This window comes from Silurus aristotelis, assembly GCF_946808225.1.
Source record: "Silurus aristotelis genome assembly, chromosome: 1".
NCBI classification, from domain to species: Eukaryota; Metazoa; Chordata; class Actinopteri; order Siluriformes; family Siluridae; genus Silurus; species Silurus aristotelis.
This window is the reverse complement of record NC_139574.1, coordinates 42,726,519-42,746,518: the sequence shown is the minus strand read 5'-3', so window position 1 is coordinate 42,746,518 and position 20,000 is coordinate 42,726,519. Positions and strand designations below refer to the sequence as shown.

The 20,000-nt window shown below is 44.3% G+C and overlaps 5 protein-coding genes across 7 annotated transcripts in view; 4 read left to right on the top strand and 1 right to left on the bottom strand.

Annotated features, from left to right (window-relative positions):
• Positions 1-6,542, top strand: part of arnt (aryl hydrocarbon receptor nuclear translocator) — an 8,023-nt gene extending 1,481 nt beyond the window's left edge. Inside the window, exons 3-21 of one of the 2 annotated variants that reach the window (XM_083554847.1) lie at positions 61-102; positions 200-247; positions 1,283-1,496; positions 1,609-1,822; positions 1,905-2,007; positions 2,092-2,157; positions 2,234-2,319; positions 2,437-2,513; positions 2,888-3,022; positions 3,092-3,166; positions 3,293-3,444; positions 3,870-3,995; positions 4,328-4,415; positions 4,510-4,540; positions 4,631-4,733; positions 4,823-4,979; positions 5,061-5,232; positions 5,308-5,450; positions 5,573-5,810. In XM_083554847.1, coding sequence (XP_083410973.1) covers positions 61-102; positions 200-247; positions 1,283-1,496; positions 1,609-1,822; positions 1,905-2,007; positions 2,092-2,157; positions 2,234-2,319; positions 2,437-2,513; positions 2,888-3,022; positions 3,092-3,166; positions 3,293-3,444; positions 3,870-3,995; positions 4,328-4,415; positions 4,510-4,540; positions 4,631-4,733; positions 4,823-4,979; positions 5,061-5,232; positions 5,308-5,450; positions 5,573-5,659 — 2,119 coding nt within the window. In that variant the 3' untranslated portion in view covers positions 5,660-5,810. Of the gene's footprint in view, positions 1-60; positions 103-199; positions 248-1,282; positions 1,497-1,608; positions 1,823-1,904; positions 2,008-2,091; positions 2,158-2,233; positions 2,320-2,436; positions 2,514-2,887; positions 3,023-3,091; positions 3,167-3,292; positions 3,445-3,869; positions 3,996-4,327; positions 4,416-4,509; positions 4,541-4,630; positions 4,734-4,822; positions 4,980-5,060; positions 5,233-5,307; positions 5,451-5,572 lie in introns of both variants that reach the window. The other variant, XM_083554848.1, reaches the window with a different exon arrangement.
• A 3,774-nt stretch (positions 6,543-10,316) lies between these two features.
• Positions 10,317-11,654, top strand: mrpl51 (mitochondrial ribosomal protein L51). Its single transcript, XM_083542713.1, has 4 exons — positions 10,317-10,418; positions 10,544-10,632; positions 11,172-11,279; positions 11,368-11,654. The coding sequence occupies exons 2-4, from the start codon at positions 10,548-10,550 to the stop codon at positions 11,562-11,564; spliced, it is 390 nt and encodes a 129-aa protein (XP_083398839.1). The 5' UTR covers positions 10,317-10,418; positions 10,544-10,547; the 3' UTR covers positions 11,565-11,654.
• Positions 11,655-11,715: 61 nt separating this feature from the next.
• Positions 11,716-13,460, bottom strand: tfpt (TCF3 (E2A) fusion partner). Of its 2 annotated transcripts, none has more exons than XM_083542693.1 (6): positions 13,375-13,460; positions 12,431-12,643; positions 12,279-12,349; positions 12,139-12,208; positions 11,942-12,067; positions 11,716-11,869 (listed from the first exon to the last, which is right to left on the bottom strand). In XM_083542693.1, the coding sequence occupies exons 2-6, from the start codon at positions 12,641-12,643 to the stop codon at positions 11,795-11,797; spliced, it is 555 nt and encodes a 184-aa protein (XP_083398819.1). In that variant the 5' UTR covers positions 13,375-13,460; the 3' UTR covers positions 11,716-11,794. The 2 variants fall into 2 exon arrangements, with proteins under 2 accessions (XP_083398819.1, XP_083398818.1); XM_083542692.1 differs by having other exon boundaries at positions 13,311-13,451.
• A 950-nt stretch (positions 13,461-14,410) lies between these two features.
• On the top strand, positions 14,411-16,139 carry ndufa3 (NADH:ubiquinone oxidoreductase subunit A3). The gene is made up of 4 exons (XM_083540322.1): positions 14,411-14,498; positions 15,047-15,118; positions 15,799-15,876; positions 15,975-16,139. The coding sequence occupies exons 1-4, from the start codon at positions 14,489-14,491 to the stop codon at positions 16,064-16,066; spliced, it is 252 nt and encodes an 83-aa protein (XP_083396448.1). The 5' UTR covers positions 14,411-14,488; the 3' UTR covers positions 16,067-16,139.
• A 20-nt stretch (positions 16,140-16,159) lies between these two features.
• The window catches only part of naglu (N-acetylglucosaminidase, alpha), an 11,213-nt gene continuing 7,372 nt past the window's right edge, over positions 16,160-20,000 (top strand). The window contains exon 1 of the mRNA XM_083536771.1: positions 16,160-16,966. Coding sequence (XP_083392897.1) covers positions 16,545-16,966 — 422 coding nt within the window. The 5' untranslated portion in view covers positions 16,160-16,544. The remainder of the gene's footprint in view (positions 16,967-20,000) is intronic.

Below are 20,000 nucleotides of genomic sequence, written 5' to 3'. Positions count from 1 at the left end.
CTGTAACGAGGGAATTAGTCGCTGATCGTTTTTCTCATTTTTTCTTCCCTCCTCCTTCAGCTCAGACTTTGATGACGATGACGAAGGAGGGAAGCTGTTCAGGTGAGCACACGTCTCCATCACGTTTATACCAGTGTGTGTGTTTTTGAGTTCTGCGTCTCTGCATCTGTTTTTTTTTTTTTTTTTTTTCCCTTTTAAGATGCGACGACGACTCGGGCAACTCAAATGACAAGGAGCGATTCGCCAGGTACTCGAGGAAGGCCAAGGGGGAGACGGAGGGAGAGAAATAGAGAGAATGATGTCTGGTTGTCTTGCTGTTCCTTTGGGATCGTTTACTTTCCCCTCCCTGTGGTGTCCAGGCAAACTCTCTCATTCAGGCAAACTGTCTAGCACTGTCTGTCTTCCTCTCGGTCTGACTGTCTGCCTCTCCGTCTGTCTGTCTGCCTCTCGGTCTGTCTGTCTGCCTCTCGGTCTGTCTGTCTGCCTCTCGGTCTGTCTGTCTGCCTCTCGGTCTGTCTGTCTGCCTCTTGGTCTGTCTGCCATTTCAGCTCAGTTTTCAGACCTGTCATTTCAACTCTTTGTCTACTTCTGTCTGTCTGTCTGTCTGTCTGTCTGTCTGTCTGTCTGTCTGTCTGTCTGTCTGTCTGTCTGTCATTTTGGCTAATTTTCTAGACCTGCCATTTAAACTCATTGTCTACTTGTCTGTCGTCTCAGCCTGTCTGTCTGCTTGTCTGTTTTTCTCTTGCCTCAGACTCGTCTGTCATTTCTGCCCGTTTGTCTGCCCGTTTGTCTGCCCGTTTGTCTGCCCGTTTGTCTGCCCGTTTGTCTGCCCGTTTGTCTGCCCGTTTGTCTGCCCGTTTGTCTGCCCGTTTGTCTGCTTGTTTTCTTGAGTAGCAATTCCACTTGAAAGTGCACGTTACATTTTTTGAAGCCTTTTTTTCCCTGTGCACTTTGTCTCTCTTCCCTCCTTCCCTCTGTCTGTCTATCAATCTATTCCTCTCTGTTTCTGCTTCTCAGGCTCTTTGAAGTGTTCTTCCCTCCCTCACTTCTCATTTTCACACTCCTCTCTCAGCTCTTTTTTAAGATCAGCGCATCCTCTCAATGAAAACCCCCTGCACTCGTCTTTCCTTTATTTACTTTGCTCTCACTTCTTTCTTTCTCGGTGTAATCTCTTGCTCTTTTTTTTTTTTTCCTTCCTTGTTTTTTTTTTTTTATCCTGTTGTTACATTCTTTCCTTTCTCATTTCGCATCTTCATCCTCGGCGACCCTCCGACCCGCACAGGGAGAACCACAGCGAGATCGAGCGGCGCAGACGCAATAAGATGACCGCCTACATCACGGAGCTGTCGGAGATGGTGCCCACGTGCAACGCGTTGGCGCGGAAACCCGACAAGCTTACCATCCTGCGCATGGCGGTGTCTCACATGAAGACCCTGAAAGGCAGCGGGAACACGAGCACGGACGGCACGTACAAGCCGTCCTTCCTTACCGACCAGGTCTTACACACGCACGCACACACACACACACACGCACGTATATGTATATGCAGTACGTTAAAGACAAATGTCCGCGAAACTTGTATCCGAGTTTTTATTTTCTCGCCCGCAGGAGTTGAAGCACCTGATTCTGGAGGCGGCGGACGGCTTCCTCTTCGTGGTGTTGTGCGAAAGCGGGCGCGTGGCGTACGTGTCGGACTCGGTGACTCCGGTGCTGAACCAGAGCCAGTCCGATTGGCTCGGCTCGTCTCTGTACGACCAGCTTCACCCCGACGACAAGGACAAGCTGAGAGAGCAGCTGTCCACCACTGAGAACAACAACAGCGGTGAGAGTTTTCTTCTGCTTCCTGTATATACACTCCCCCTCCCCTCCCCCCAAACCCCCCTCTGACTTTCTTTCTGTCTCAGGCCGCATGCTGGACCTGAAGACGGGCACGGTGAAGAAGGAGGGAAGCCAGTCGACGGTGAGAATGAGCATGGGGGCGCGCCGCTCCTTTATCTGCAGGATGAGGTGAGGATCCGCATTTCCTGCGCCGCTTTATTTATTTATTTGTCATGTACGAGATGTGCAATAAAAAAAAAAAAATTGTCTCAGGTGTGGAAACTGTCCTGTGGAGCCCATGTCCATGAACAGACTCGGCGTTCTGAAGAGCAGAAACAGGTAACTCATTTTTTTAATAAATTTTTTCTTTGCTTTTTCATGTATATTCTGACACTCGGTTTTCCGTGTGTGTCAGGAGCGGGCTGGGTCCGAGTAAAGAGGGGGAGCCTCAGTTCGTGGTGGTGCATTGCACCGGATACATCCGATCCTGGCCTCCCGCAGGTAACACATTGTTTTGTCTGCACAAACTTTCTCGTCCAGAATAGACCGATCCCCCAGGGTCCTAGTGCTCATGGTTCCGCATTTTATTTATTTATTTTAAATTTTTTTCTTGTTCAGGCGTTTCTCTGTCGGAAGACGAGTGTGAAAGTGGACAGGGCAACCGCTGCTGTCTAGTGGCCATCGGAAGGCTGCAGGTGTGTGTGTTTGAGTGTGTGTGTGTGTGTGTGTCGTTTGAGATTCCATGTAGGGGTGTGAGATATTGACAAAAAAAGGTTTTATAAGTTCGATAATTCCACAAGATTTTGCTTAGAATATTATTGTTGTGGTATCTTAAGGACCACGGACAGCTGCCTCGGAAATTTGAACCAAATCATTCAAACGAATGATTCAATCAGGAACTAAAAACGATGTTACTCAGAGACGCAAAACATTGCTGTGGCTTTCTTTGGAATTATTTATTGTTTGCACAATTAAGCAAAAACGAACAATGTAATGTCTAAACCGTAAGTCGTAAGTACACCCTTAATTTCACACCTCCTTCAAGTCTTGACGTGCGTCTTCCGTCTAGGTGACGTGTTGTCCCAGCGACAGCAGCGCTGGCAGCATCAGCATGCCGGTTGAGTTCATCTCGCGGCACAACTGTCAGGGAGCCTTCACCTTCGTGGACCATCGCTGCGTAGCGACGGTGGGCTACCAGCCTCAGGTAGGTCTCGAATGAGCGGCCATGTGATGAAAGTTTGTCGAACACGGCTAATTATCTTTTGGTGGTTAGGAACTTCTGGGAAAGAATTTCCTAGAGCTGGCTCATCCTGAAGACCAGGGCCTCCTGAGGGACAGCCTTCAGCAGGTGTGTGTACATGTGTTGAAGTTGAAGGTTTTATTCGTACCATGTGGCATCATTCTAATTAAATAATTTAGGATAGGGACGCAATTTTTTTGGGAAAGTGTGTGAGATCTTTGACTTTTGATCCAGGTGGTAAAGCTCCGTGGTCAGGTCCTGTCCGTGATGTTTCGCTTCTGCACCAAGTCGGGTGAGTGGATCCTGATGCGCACGAGCTCCTTCACCTTCCAGAATCCGTACTCGGACGAGATTGAGTACATCATCTGCACCAACACTAACGTCAAGTGAGCAAATTACAACACTTTACAAATATAATTTGCCTGCAATGTGTTCCAGGAAGGCTTGCATATTATTAGATGCCGGGCCCTGCAGCCTGAAGGGTTGTTGGACCCGGTTCGGGTTTTGGACCTCGGAGCTCCTGGCTGGCTCACCAAAAAATAAGTAGGAAGGACGCACGGACCGAATGCGGAAAGACGGTTGCATGGATAAGTTCATAGATAGAGAACGATAGATCGGAGGCTAGATATTGTTGACGGATAAAGATCAGACACTTTGATCGGATTGGTAGGATCTGCGTCACAGTACATGGTTTTGGCGGGAATTTGTGTGTGTGTGCGTGTGAATATGAAAAAAAAAAAATAGATGCAAATCGGTGTAAATCCACACTCACCTTTGGGTCTCCCCTAATCCCTCCATCCCTTTTTGACAGTAAAGCTCCAAATCAGGATGCTCTCTCCCCTCTGTCCTCCCCCAGGGGGGCATTACCCCCCTCTATGGGGCAGAACAGCCCCAGCTGCCCCCCAGCTTCCAGCCCAGTGCAGATAAAACACTCCAGGTGAGACGGATAACCCCAACCCCCCCTCCTTCCAAAAAGGACTGCCCTCTACATCGGTCCTTCTTTTTGTACCTCTGTCCTCCTTCCTCTGTCTCACAGACAAACGCTCGTTCTCTTTTCTCGCTGTCTCTCTCTGTGTTGCGTAGCTCTAATCAGCATGACTGCACCAGGTAGATGTGGGTGTCCATGGTTACCAGAGTTGGTATCCGGGGGTAACGGGATGCTGTTTGCCGGGTGACGGGTTTGTTGGCTGTCGGTGGAGGGCGAACGTCTCTGAAAGGTTGTGCCTCCTCTGACAGTATCTCCTCTGTATGTCCCTGTTCTGAATGCAGGCAGCTCCAGCAGCAGCAGCAGGCTGAGATGGAGGGAGGAGGAGGACGAGAGGAGATCTACGAGGCCGGACAGGTGGCTCTTCCTCAGGTAAAAGAGGATATGATGGAAAGAATGAATGATTGGAAATGTGGTGGGTGGATGGATGGATAAAAAATATTGATGCTCTCTTTCCATCCCCCAGGTTCAAGTGCAGTCAGTAGGACCAGATCCTAGTAAGACCACACACTCTGCTCGCACGCACACGCATGCACACACATTCACATCTTATTACTAATAATTTTTCCACCTAAAATATTTTTCAGATCATTCTAAGGTTTTGAACTCCAATGCACCCCCTAGTGGACAGCAGGTTTATCCCTCTTCTGCCCCATTCAACGCTAATTCGCGTGCCACTGAGGCGTTCAGGTACCCCACACACACACACACACACACACATTCAGAATAGGTTGGAAGTGTGTGATTGGATTAGGGATGACCGTGTGTGTGATTTCCAGGCAAGCTCCTTTGGCAACCCAGATGTTGTCCCACATGTCGCGCCAGAGCGCCCCCTCTGGTCTCCCGGTGAACAACAGTAGCCCGGTTCAGAGTCAGAGCACGAACCCTGTGCCCCCTGCCGCCTGGGCTCAATCACGTCCTCCATTCAATGCACAGGTCATTCTTCATCATCATCATCATCATCATCAGTGTCATAACACAAAAGTCTTTATGTGTGTATGTATGTGTGACCAACAGGCGGCAAAGACGCAGTCACCCCAATTTCCTATGCAGAATTTTAGCTCCGCCCCATCCTCCTCGGCTTCCTCCTCTTTCGTACAAATGGGCGGCGCTTCATCCAACATGGCGGCCAACTCGGCGAATTACTCGCAGATGAACCCTCGCGGACACCAAGCCACCAACGGATACGGTGAGCTCTCAGATCACGACCTCTGTGTGTGTCTCACATTTAGCCACGGCGTCTCACGTTCTTTCTCACCCCCAGGTGACGTAAACCAGTCAGGGACGCAGTTCTCCTCCAGACCAGCGGAGGCAACAGTGTGGCAGCAGTGGCCAAATCAACCCCACACACAAAACGCAGCGGAATCTCATCCTCATATCCAGAACAACCAACCAGAGATGTTTACAGTAAGTATCGCAAGTACAGAAAATACGTATGTAGGGTGAATTGGTAGCCTAGAAAGATATCACCATGGCAACGTTTAGCCCCGCCTCTTGTACCTAATCCTTTCTTCCCCCTCCCCTTGCAGGATGTTCTGTCCATGTTGGATTCGTCTGCAAACTTCAGCAACGAAGACTTCACCGAGATGCCCATGTTCCCTCCGTTCCCCGAGTGATCCTCCATCGTCTTCTTTTTTTTTTTTCTTCTTCTTCTTCTTTTGTTCTCTCCTTCTCTTCTTTTCCAGTTTGTCAAGAAACAGAACGAGGGGAGATTTTGCCGAGAGTGTTGTTTTGTTGTGGGGGGGGTAATATGGAGTAGACTTTTTCCTCTGCGGAGGAAGCGGCTGTGTTCTGATAACCACGCACAAGTGCACTGAGTGAGCACAATCAGTCCGACACACTGAGTTCGGTTTCGTCCCGCCACGCCCGCGCACACACACACACACACACACACACACACACACAAATGCACTTGGAGAGGTTATAACCCGAACACGAGGAATGTCCACGTCGTTCTGTTTTTATATAATCGGTAGCAATATTTGACGATATTATCAATGTAATAAATCGATAAAAAATATATATGTAGATGTATTTTTGTAAAAAAAAAAAAGAAAAAGGGGCGGCCCTTATCCTGCCTTTCTTACGGGACTTGCTTCAATTGCACTGCCTGAAACGCTACCTGTAGAGGGCGCCGCCTCCTGTGAGGTATTATCCTTCGGCGATATTTTCACACCCGAGTATTGCGATGTTGATGATGATGATGTACATTCGATCCTGAGAAGAAAAATTTTCTCCGAAAGCAATGCGAATTTACTCATCTCGTACGCATCATCGCGACGTCGATCCAAACGCGGCTCGATTTGTAAATAAAGGCACACGATCCTGGAATTTTGTATGTTTTTTTTTTTTTTTTCTTTTTCTATGGACTTCCATTCACTCGGAACAGGGAAACGAATTCGGCCCGCGGGGAATCCAGAGCCGCCGCTAATATTTATTTATTTAACGCTCCCTTTCCTAAATCTCCTCAGGCGAGTTTGCCTTTTTTTTTTTTTTTTTTTTACGGAAGCCCGTTTCCCTCATATTAAATAAAAAACAAAGATAAAAATCAGCTTTTTTTTCTCGCAAATTTCAGTTATGTTAATAAATAAAAGTCGTGAATTTGCGAGAAATAAAAGCGAAAGAAATTCGGAATTAAAAAAAAAAAAATTATTTTTATTTTTTTTTTACATTTATGTGCCGGAAACGAGCTTCCACACACATTATCTACACGTGCCTTTTTATTACTTTTGATTTTCTTAGATTGAAGACATTAAGTGTCTATGGCAGGCTACATGATTTTTTTTTTTTATTTAAGAAAAAATGGAATTCAATCGAATTGCATTGGAATTGAGTTCTGGGGGTATATATATCTATATATATATAAAAAAAAGTCCACACGTCCCGATTTTAACTGCAATGTGAAAAATTCTGAATATCAGATTTTTTTTTTTTTTATAAATTATATTATTCTTTACCAGATCTACTTGTGTACAGTCGAATCCGCGACAAACGAATTGTAATTTTTTTGTCGTTCCGATGAAGCCATGTGCATGTATTTCTTCGATCCAAAGAGTCCCATGTTTTACGATTTAGTTTTTGTTTTGTGTAGTTTTTTATTATTTTTATTAACAAATGGGTCATATTGTACATGCCTCACTTATGGTCTGATTTGCATATGCAGATTAGCGGGCGGGGTGAGAGGCGACGGCACCGGGTTCTTGTGTTTTTGTTCGTTTTTGAATCGTCACTGCAGTTTCTATGACGACAGACTTGTTAAAGGAAAAAAAAGAAGAAAGGAAAAATCTATGTATATGTAAATTTCTGAGAGATTTTTTTTTTTTTGCCTTTTTTGTATTAAATTTATTGCGAAAAAAGGTTTGCTGTTTGCGTGCTCAGTTCCCGTATTTCGGGTGAATAAACTTCGAGACGAATGTTTTTTGAACTCGACGACCAAATCTAGGGGAACATCTTCCCAGAAGAGCCGAGAGCCTATGCCGGGGTGTCCACAGACTTCTGGAGACACCTGTAGCTAAGGAGGAATAAGGGAGGCGTCGAAATGTTCCTGCGTAGGAACTCGCGTTCGAAAACGTTCCGACGTTTACGTGCAGGATCCACGTCCGTATGGGCGAAGAAGATCGGCTTGAATCGCTAGAATTTCACGGATCCTCCAGTGGCGAATCAGATCTTTCGAGACCCCCGATACCTTCAATGGTGTCCTACTCGAATCGACCCAAATACATCTGGCTCACAATCTGGTTGGGGAAAAACACCTGATTGTTACCAAACGCCACTTTTTAAGTATTTATTAGGGACACGGTTGCTGTGTGTGTGTGTGTGTGTGTGTGTGTGTGTGTGTGTGTGTGTGTGTGTGTGTGTGTGTGTGTGTGTGTGAGAGAGAGAGAGAGAGAGCGAGACGAGACACTTAAACTTTCAGTGTAAGTAATAGAAGTAGCCAAAGAAGATCCAGATCTCGCAGGGTCGGTTCCCTTTCGGCATCCAGAAGGATTTTATCTTTACCTAATGATCAAGTAAATCAAGCAGGAATTTAGCAATTCGACTAGAGATCAATTATTTACAGAGAGACACCACGGAACGTGAGATGGTCTTCTCGAACAAATCGAGGACCGGAGACGCATCATGAAAGAGACTCCGTAGCGTCTCCACGGACCTTCGTGCGACGGAGGTATGTTGGGTTTTGAGACATGAAAAGATGTGAAAAAGACCGGAGGGAAGAACTTGGAGGAACTCGGTAGACCGTTACTGAAGGACCGACTGGCGTCCTACGTTTCTCCTCTTCTGCTCTGTCGTCTTGTTCGTCTTCATCTTCTCCTTTCCTCTCTTCTTTTTCGTCCTCTTCTTCTTCTTTTTTTTGCTTTGTCTTCTTGTTCTTCTTTCCCTCCTTTTCCTTCTTTGTCCTTTTGTTGTTCAGTGTCTCCACTTTTTCCTTCTTGCTTTTCTTCTGCTTTGCCTTTCCCTTCTTTTTGTCCTCCTCCTGCTTCTTTGTCTTCTACTTGTTCTTCTTCTTTTTCTCTTCTTTTGTTTTGTCTACTTGTTCATCTTCTTTCTCTCCTTTTTGTCATCTCCTTCTTTGTCCTCTTGTTGTTAGGCATCTTCTTCTTTTTCTTCTGCTTTCCCTTCTTCCTCTCCTTCCCCTTCTTTTTTTGTTGTTCGTCGTCTTCTACTTCATCTTCTTTCCCTCCTTGTTTGTCCTCCTGCTTCTTTGTCGTCTTGTTGTTCGTCATCTTTGTCTCCTCCTTTTGCTTTGTCTTCATCTTCGTCCCCTTTTTTATTCTTCTCTGTACTGCTGGACGCTCGTTGATGATCGAGGACCTTTTTTTTTCTAGCTTGATTCTGGACAGTAAGTCCTGGAGAAGAGCGAACGGATGCGGATTCTTGTCTTTCGAGTTTATTGAGCAGAATCCAGTGTTTGGTTGAAAGAAACGAGGTTTTGTAGACATCTGGTTTTTCTTTCCGTAGCTGACGAATGGAACAGACATGGACGTCCCTCTTGCCCAGTCTCGTCTGGACGTGGACGTGGATCTGGGCTTCGCTCTTTTCTTTTTCTCCGTGCTCTGCGTGTTCCTGCTCATCAGCATAGTGCGCTGCTCCCAAATCGTCCTCGACCCCTACAGCGCCGTCTCCATCTCCATCTACCAGGAGGAAGAGGAGGAATGAACGTCTCGGAGAATCCGAGAGCTTCGTCACGGAAGACGATGAGAAACCTGAGATTGAGACGATACAGTTCTCCTCCTACTTCATCGTCTTCTACGTCGTCCTTTGTCTTCTTTCATCGTCGTCTGTTTTCTCTGCATTCTCCTCCTCCTTCTCACCATCTTCCGGAGATTCTGGAACGTTCCATCATGGGGGGAAAAAGAAAGTGTGGAGAGAAGGCTTGGAAGAGCTCATGATCCAAAGGACACCACATCCCCATTTTACTGACTCAAGACTAAGTTTAATGCAGAAAGACCCTGGAATGGAGTAACTCTGTATTAAACTTGTTGCAATTCCTAAATGTTGTATAGGATCTTTTGTTTTTTGTTCAACCCCTCGAATTAAACCCGAACGTCTTCGACTTTTTGTCGTTCGTCTCGTCGTCTTTGACTAGCGCGCTAGGCAGAGCTCGCAAACCGCAGAGAGCTCGGATATAGTATGGATTTGATAGCTGAGAAAGGAATCGATCCGGGTTGCGTTTTCAAGACGGAATTTTCCAGAAAAGACGGACGTCGCGAGGAAACGACTGGAAAAACGGTTCAGGACTCGGGTATTCGAATGAAAGATGATTTCCGATAGGTAATGGTTGGAGCATAAACAAAAAACTAAACGGACAACAACAACAACAAAAAAATTATTACCCTGAATTATTATTTCTTTTCCTTTGTTTTTGAACTTCATTATCAGATTTGTTACTGTTGATTGATTAAAAAATAAAATAGAGTGGGGAAATTTTATGGGTTAAATATCACCCTCCAAAAAAAATAATTAGACTTTTATTTAGAAGTATTAAGTGCTATAAAGAGGAAAACGCGGGCTCGACTTTTATTTTGAAATTTGAATGTTGACGGTCGCCGTGGTACTTAAACAAAAGTTTACGGTTAACAAAAAACAAAAAAGCAAAACGCGAAAAAAAATAAAATAAATAAATACCCTAAATTATTTATTTTCCTTTGTTTTGGACATCATGATCAGATTTGTTACTGTTGATTGATCGAAATGAATAAAATAAATAAATAAATGGTTATGACAGGAAAAAAAAGAGTCTTAAATGCTATAAAGCGTAAAACGCGGGCTCGACTTTTAATTTGAAATTTGAATGTTGACATTTGCCGCGGTACTTCCGGGCACGTGTTTCATTCTGGCGCTGGTGTCAACCGGGTGAGCGGAGAAGGACGTACGGTAAGTGTGTGCGTGTGTCTGTCTATTCCATTGTACACACACACACACACACACACACACACACACACAGTTGGGGCTCGTGATATGGACGGCATTAATTAATCGCGCGCGCGTGTGTGTTACAGGAACATGTCAGTGTTGAGGAGTTTGGTGAACACTGGAGTTTCTCTATGGAGGAGCTCAATGCAGATCTGCACCAAACACATACACACAGGTCTGGACCTCTTTATCTTCTCCTTCAGTAACTTCTTCTCCTTTTTCCTCCTCCTCCTCCTCATCATCTTCTGTATTTTTCCACCTTCTTTCCTTTCCTCCATCGTTCTCTTCCTCCTTCTGTCTTTCTTGTTCTTCTTCTCCACTTTCTCCCCCGACTTCTTATTTCTCCTTCTTCTACTTGGTCTCCTTCCTGTCTTCATATCCTCCTCTTGTTCGTCGCCCTCTTTTTCCGTCTCTGTTTGTGTCTGGGAGTCTTTGTCTGTCTGGTTTCTTCTCTCCATCATTCCGTTTCTCAGACCGTCTGTGGATTTTATCCATCTGTCTGTCTGCTGTCTGTCCATTCGTCTGGGTATTTTTGTTTGTCTGTTAACATCACACAAAACTCACGGTGCGTTACGTACCTCAGTTCCGTTTTGAAAGTCTTGAAGCCCGACATAAAACGCAAAAACAAATCGTATTTCCAGCGCCGTCTCCCCGGAGGGTCAGACGTCCTCGCGTCGTCTCTCCTGATTTTTCTAAACCCTGTGTGTTTTTCAGGCGCGTGTTTACGCCTGCGCATGCACGCCGTCCCGCCGCTGAAGCAGGTGGACCGGTGGACGGAGAAGAGGAGCGCGTACGGCGTCTACGACAACATCGGCGTCCTCGGTAAACCTCGTGACCCTCGTAACCACGGCGACAAATCGAAAGCGTTGGGGTCTCGTTAACCCAGGCTCATTCGTGTTTTGATTTTCAGGCGATTTCAAAGCCCACCCTAAAGAGCTGATCCGGGGGCCCGTGTGGCTGCGCGGTTTCCGCGGCAACGAGTACCAGCGGCTGACGCGCAAGAAGCGGATGGTGGGGGCGCGCATGATGACGGAGGACAAGCTGGCGCTGGAGAAGAGACTGCGCTTCCTGTACCGCCGTTTCAACCGCTACGGCAAACACCGATAGCGTGTGTGTGTTTGTGCGTGATTTATAGGATGTACAACAAAATCGACACGGTGTTACAAACGATATACGGATCAGTTTATTGAAACAAAACAATAATTGAAATAATAAAACGACAATAATAAATAAGTTTGCATTTTTTTTTTCTTAAAAAAAAAAAAAGATTAAAAGGGCTTCTGGCCACGCCCCTTTCCAAACCCGAGGCGTCTCCCGGCGTCCCCGTTAACGTGCGCTCAGTGCGAGAGCGAGTTCGGGCTCGGGAACGCCGCGAAGGCCGTCTCGCCGATGGCGCACAGCTCTGGCTCCGCCTACCGAGCAAAAGACGAGAAATCAGGCTTGCATTCGTGTGGAGAGGCGTGTCCCTCTCGCCTGGGACTCACCTGGCTCTCTTTGACCCGGTGCCGCCTTTTCTTCGCCCCGCACGCCGATTGGTTAACGACGGAAGGGGACGATCCGTCGTCCTCGTCTCCTCCGTGGGCGGCATCCAAAGCGGCTTCGGGCTCGTCCTGCTTAAATACCGACGTGGTCAACTTCGTTCTCAGGACCCGGAGCGCTACTATTGTTAATTGCGTCTCACCTCGAGCGATACGGCGAGCTCGGCGTTCCTGTAATCGTCCCCGTAGGCATCCAGGGTCTTCATGAGGAACCTGAAACACACCAACGTTATTTCACACAATCCCACATTCCATAAGTGCGTAATCTGTAGCGCGTCCGTGCCTTCTCTCCTTCTTCAGTCTGCGCGTGAGCCTCTGGACGCGGTGAAGGCGCGCCAGCGTCCTCTCGTTCACCTGGCATGAAGGGACAACAAAAAGATCACACGTCGTTCAAACACGTCGGTCGGAAAATAGAAGAAAAACGGCCTCGCGTACTCGTTCCAGCTCCTTCACCCTCCCGCTCAGGGCTTGATACTTCGTCTTGTCCACGTCCCTCGTGTCCTTGTGGACGTCCTCAGGAGGTCCGCCGCTCTCCAGGATCTCGGTGGCTCCCGAGGACAACTCGACTCCCGCGGCTTCCAGTTCGGCTTCCAGGATGTGACCGCCGAACAAAGGAGGCAAAGCCAGGCCGGAGAAATCCTCCATCATCTGCAGGAGACACGGAGCTCACACGTGACACGTGTTTAATGTGACTCAGAGTCGTCTCAAAGAGCGATTCGTTCATTTGGAAACGAGTCTTTAATGTGACTCTGAAGAACGAGTCGACTCGAAGAGCCGTTTGCGCATGAGCAAAGCAGCGCCAAATCTTTTGCAGGTTTTATGGACAGGAAACGGAATTGAGTCGTTTGTTTTTCGACTCTTCTAGTTCGAGTCGTCCGTGTTTTTGTCACACGAATCATATAAACGGTACACAACGCAAAATATTCGGGTTTTTTTGATCCGAATCTTATTGTTATAAGAATTATGGCAGTCACGTGACCAAAGATGATGACGATGATGATGATGATGATGATGATACGACATCCAGCGGTCATATTTTCATTATTTGGCACTGCTTATTACATTTTTAAATCAATACATTTTACGTAATTTCTGATCAAAGATTCGTTCATTTTGTGATCCGTGATTCAAAGAACCGAGACACTAAAATGATCCGATTCTCAAATCACTATTGTGCATCATAAACCCACGTGGAAAATCCATTTCATATCAATAAACTGTCATAAGCAGCTTTTAAAAAAAACACTCGCTCTGAATGTGAGCACGTTTTATTGACACGTTCAAAAAACTAAGACCCAAGAAACACAATACTCACTCTGAGATCCCTGATCTTACACGCTCCGCGGTGTAACACCGACAAAAAAACTATTTATACACACATTTTTCACAATTTAATCATCATGAACAGCTTTTCTCCAGCAGCACAGACGGCTAGCGGCGCGTTTAAATGACGTCACAGATTTACAGCAACGCAGACCCGGAAACGTCATTCAAATTCTCTGTTTAATACTAAATATTTATGATATATATTTATATGCACGTGTGTGTAAATATGGGTATATATATAAATAAATAAATATATATATTATATAAGAAAGAAATTTACAATCGGTTTTTTTTTTATCGGAAAATCAACGAAAACATTAGGTCGCGTTTTAATTGCGTCATAAACGTGCGCCACAAACGGATCTCAGATTCTGTTTAAATGTGGGACAATATCTTTTTTATTTAGATAATATACACGTGAGTATAAATATATATAATAATATAAAAAAAATAAATACAATGATTATTAAATAAACAATTGTTACTTATTTTTTATTGAAAACAATAAATAAATATAATGCTGAATATTTATTTTTTTATAAATAAAAAAAAAAAGAAAAGGAGGGTATACACACATTCATCTTTTTGTATTAATTATTTATCTTTTAATTCTGCCTTAAATGGAGAACCTTTCTAACCATTTAACTTTGTGTATAAAGAATTTCCCTAATAATATTAAAACATTTTGCAAAACATTGGGAATCTGTCATTTTTAACCCAATTTTTTTTTTATTTTTTATTTTTTAGAAAATTGATTTTCTTATATTTAACTTTTTTTTTTTTTTTTTTAATAAATATTCTATATTATTTGCATATAGGGGGAAATAATAGGTTTTAATGATCTATTTGGTCCTATTGATCCCACTTGTTCCTATGAATATGGAATTTTCCTAATAAAATAAAGAAATGCGATCATATTTTGTTGTTCTGCATAGAACAGCACATTAATTAAATCATCTTTGAGTAAATACAATAGGGGGGAAAAAAGACCACAAAAATTCACAGATAAATAAAATATTTATTTTAAATTCTATGAAGTATTTTGTAAGACTTTTCAAAATGTGAGCTTTTCAACGCGTCACTACCCATCGTCCAATCAGAAGCCACGGCGACCCACAGGAACTACATTTCCCATGAGGCGCTGAGGGCAGAACTACAAGATCCAACATGGCGGCCAGTAAGTATTTCCTAGCAGGTTGTCGGCTTTAATTCGGGATTGTTTGTGGTAGCAGAGGTTATAATTCTGTTTTAGGTTAAAAAATAAATTGAAATTAAATGTCGGACGCTTTAAAACCGTGCAGTTAATCGCAGTGGGGCGCAATGAGGGGGTTTTGGAGTCGGAAGTGACCTTGAAGGCGGTGTGTATTTTCACTAATGCTGAGTTACAGTGTGTCTCTATGTGCTGTTTATATATTATAACTATACACACATAAATTAAAAGTGAAGTAAATAATTATTTCTCCATCATGGTACCTGTTATTAGGTGGATATTATCAGGCATCAAGTGAACATTTAATCCGTGTGCTTAATACTAAAGCAAGAAACCCAAAATCAACGAGTCTCCTTTCACTGGAGCCACAGCTGCTCCACACCAGGGCTGAAATCTGATTGGATAGAAAACGTTCTCATTAGCATACACGTGTGGAAGTCGGATGTGTCCATACAGATGAATTACACTGCATTCTCTGCTCCGTGTTTCAGTCTGTGTGTATTTTGTCGTTTCAGTCGGAAAGTTCCTGAGAAACGCCTGGAACAAGGAGCCCGTGGTGACGGCAGCCTGTGGCCTCGGCGTCGCGGGTCGGTTTCCCAACAAACGCAGCTCTTTTCGTTATATTAGTCCTTTTTTTTGTCTTGAGTCTTTACTTTGACTTGGAATAACGAATCGACTCAAAGGGATTTGTGTAATTTGAACGAGTCTTTACAGTGATTTAAAAGAATAAGTCGACTCGAAGCGATTCGTTCACTCCGAACGAGTCTTTACTGTGATTCGGAATAACGAATCGACTCGGCTCGATTTGTTTAATTTGAACGACTCTTTATTGTGACTCAAAAAAATAAGTTGCCTCAAAGGGATTCGTTCATGTCAAACGAGTCTTTACTGTGACTCAGAATAACGAATCGACTCGGAGCGATTTGTTTAATTAGAAGCGATTCGTTCACGCTAAATGAGTCTTTACTGTGACTCGGAAGAACAAGTCAACTCAAAGGGATTCGTTTAATTTGAACGACTCTTTACAGTGACTTAAAAGAATAAGTCGACTCGAAGCGATTCGTTCATTCTGAACGAGTCTTTATTGCGATCTCAGAAAATCCTGCGAATCCTCAAGACACAAAAACGAGACGAGGTTTTCGAAATTCACACGGCGCCCAACAAAAAAGTTGGAACAGAAAAACAAAAAACCAAAAGAATCATTTACACCCTAGATTCCTGAAGGAAAAAGGAAAAGATCTCTGAATGTGTGTGATGTGTTTTGCAGCTCTGATCCTGCCCCTGGTGAGCCCCTACACCAAGTACACGGTCCTGCTCAACAAAGCTACGCCGTATAACTACCCAGGTGAGTGACGCCCCGTTACAGCACCACCTGCTGGCCAGTTTCCTCCAAACTACCACTCTCTGCATCGCCGTTCAACTATTCTTCTGTTTTTCTTTCAGTTCCTGTGCGAGATGACGGAAAAATGTCCGACATCCCCTCTCACCCGTGTGACCCTCAGGGCAGAAAGCTGGACTGGCTGAAAAACATGTAAAAAAAAACAAACCCCAAAACAACAGTTTGCAGCCCAGAACCTGTACAGATCTCTCTCTCTCTCTCTCTCTCTCTCTCTCTCTCTCTCTCTTCAAATAAATATGCTTTATTTAACCCTCATTTCCTTTTATTTTGGTGTAAAACAACACAAACACCTCAATCCAGACACTGTTCCTTTTCCCTCTCCAAAGCTACCGGAAGTGATCTATCTTACTTATGAGGATAGTTTTCGGGTCACGTGACGAGACCCCCCGCGCCGCTTTAAAAAGCCGTGCTGGTTTTTTCGAGCTTCCTGATTGGTCCCAATTCGCTCGCGCATCTCTCCGAAAGCGATCTGATTGGACAGTAAGGGTTTCCACGTGACCGGCGTTATGCACGCTTTTCCTGGTGCTACTTGAGGCAATTCGAAAGTTTGCAGTTCCAAATTGATTTTTGTTGTTGTTGTTATTTACGTAAATAAATTAGTTAAATAAAATAAAATGTCCACAGGAATCAAACGCGGTTTATTTCACACTCTGGTCGCGTCGGTGTTTTTCGGGCTCGTTTCGGGAACCGGACAGTTCCGGACTTTGGATCATCTGCGGCCGAAATCCAGCGACGCGACGCAGGCGAGAGCCGTGCGCGAGCTCCTGTGGAGGCTGCTCGGCGAAACATCGCGAGATTTCGTGGTGTCCGTGAACGGCTCGGTGTCCGCCGGCGGCGCAGACGTGAGCGAGCTGCGCACGGGGAGGAACAGCACGGTGGAGGTCGCGGCCAGTAGCGGCGTGGCGGCCGCCGCCGGCGTCTATTACTACCTGAAGTACTACTGCAACTGCCACGTGTCGTGGTCCGGTGATCAGCTGCGCGTGCCCCGGCCTTTACCCCGAATCGCGGGCGTTCTGCGGGTCGGCACGCCGCACAGGTGGGCGGTGACGTCATAAATGTGTCATCTGTACCTGGGAAGAAACGCGCTGCTCTGTGTCCGTTTATACCCGTGGGTCGGGTTCACTGAAGGTGTCACTGGATCCATTTTATACAGCAGATCCCTCTCATACATACATACATACACACAGCAGATCCCTCTCATACATACATACATACATACACACAGCAGATCCCTCTCATAAATACATACATACACACAGCAGATCCCTCTCATACATACATACATACACACAGCAGATCCCTCTTATACATACATACATACATACATACATACATACATACATACATACATACATACATACATACATACATACACACAGCAGATCCCTCTCATAAATACATACATACACACAGCAGATCCCTCTCATAAATACATACATACACACAGCAGATCCCTCTCATACATACATACATACACACAGCAGATCCCTCTCATACATACATACATACATACACACAGCAGATCCCTCTTATACATACATACATACATACATACATACATACATACACACAGCAGATCCCTCTCATAAATACATACATACACACAGCAGATCCCTCTCATACATACATACACACAGCAGATCCCTCTCATACATACATACATACATACACACAGCAGATCCCTCTCATAAATACATACATACACACAGCAGATCCCTCTCATACATACATACATACACAGCAGATCCCTCTCATACATACATACATACATACATACACACAGCAGATCCCTCTCATACATACATACATACACACAGCAGATCCCTCTCATACATACATACATACACACAGCAGATCCCTCTCATACATACATACATACATACACACAGCAGATCCCTCTCATAAATACATACATACACACAGCAGATCCCTCTCATACATACATACATACACACAGCAGATCCCTCTTATACATACATACATACATACATACACACAGCAGATCCCTCTCATAAATACATACATACACACAGCAGATCCCTCTCATACATACATACATACACACAGCAGATCCCTCTTATACATACATACATACATACATACATACATACATACACACAGCAGATCCCTCTCATAAATACATACATACACACAGCAGATCCCTCTCATAAATACATACATACACACAGCAGATCCCTCTCATACATACATACATACATACATACATACACACAGCAGATCCCTCTCATAAATACATACATACACACAGCAGATCCCTCTCATACATACATACACACAGCAGATCCCTCTCATACATACATACATACATACATACATACATACATAAATACATACACACAGCAGATCCCTCTCATAAATACATACATACACACAGCAGATCCCTCTCATACATACATACATACACACAGCAGATCCCTCTCATACATACATACACACAGCAGATCCCTCTCATACATACATACATACATACATACATACATACACACAGCAGATCCCTCTCATAAATACATACATACACACAGCAGATCCCTCTCATACATACATACACACAGCAGATCCCTCTCATACATACATACATACATACATACATACATACATACATACATACATACATACATACATACATACACACAGCAGATCCCTCTCATAAATACATACATACACACAGCAGATCCCTCTCATACATACATACACACAGCAGATCCCTCTCATACATACATACATACATACATACATACATACACACAGCAGATCCCTCTCATAAATACATACATACACACAGCAGATCCCTCTCATACATACATACACACAGCAGATCCCTCTCATACATACATACATACATACATACATACATACATACATACATACATACATACATACATACATACATAAATACATACACACAGCAGATCCCTCTCATAAATACATACATACACACAGCAGATCCCTCTCATACATACATACATACATACATACATACATACATACATACATACATACATACATACATAAATACATACACACAGCAGATCCCTCTCATAAATACATACATACACACAGCAGATCCCTCTCATACATACATACATACATACATACATACATACATACATAAATACATACACACAGCAGATCCCTCTCATACATACATACAGTGAGGAAAATAAGTATTTGAACACCCTGCTATTTTGCAAGTTCTTCCACTTAGAAATCATGGAGGGGTCTGAAATTGTCATCATAGGTGCATGTCCACTGTGAGAGACATAATCTAAAAAAAAAAATCCAGAAATCACAATGTATGATTTTTTAACTATTTCTTTGTATGATACAGCTGCAAATAAGTATTTGAACACCTGAGAAAGTCAATGTTAATATTTGGTACAGTAGCCTTTGTTTGCAATTCCTGCACACACTGCAGGAGAGATTTTGGCCCATTCCTCCACACAGATCTTCTCTAGATCAGTCAGGTTTCTGGCCTGTCGCTGAGAAACACAGAGTTTGAGCTCCCTCTAAAGATTCACTATTGGGTTTAGGTCTGGAGACTGGCTAGGCCACGCCAGAACCTTGATATGCTTCTTACAGAGCCACTCCTTGGTTATCTTGGCTGTGTGCTTCAGGTCATTGTCATGTTGGAAGACCCAGCCTCGACCCATCTTCAATGCTCTAACTGAGGGAAGGAGGTTGTTCCCCAAAATCTCGCAATACATGGCCCCGGTCATCCTCTCCTTAATACAGTGCAGTCGCCCTGTCCCATGTTCAGAAAAACACCGCCAAAGCATGATGCTACCACCCCCATGCTTCACTGTAGGGATGGTGTTCTTGGGATGGTACTCATCATTCTTCTTCCTCCAAACATGTTTAGTGAAATTATGACCCAAAAATTCTATTTTGGTCTCATCTGACCAAATGACTTTCTCCCATGACTCCTCTGGATCATCCAAATGGTCATTGGCAAACTTAAGACGTGCCTGGACATGTGCTGGTTTAAGCAGGGGAACCTTCCGTGCCATGCATGATTTCAAACCATGACGTCTTAGTGTATTACCAACAGT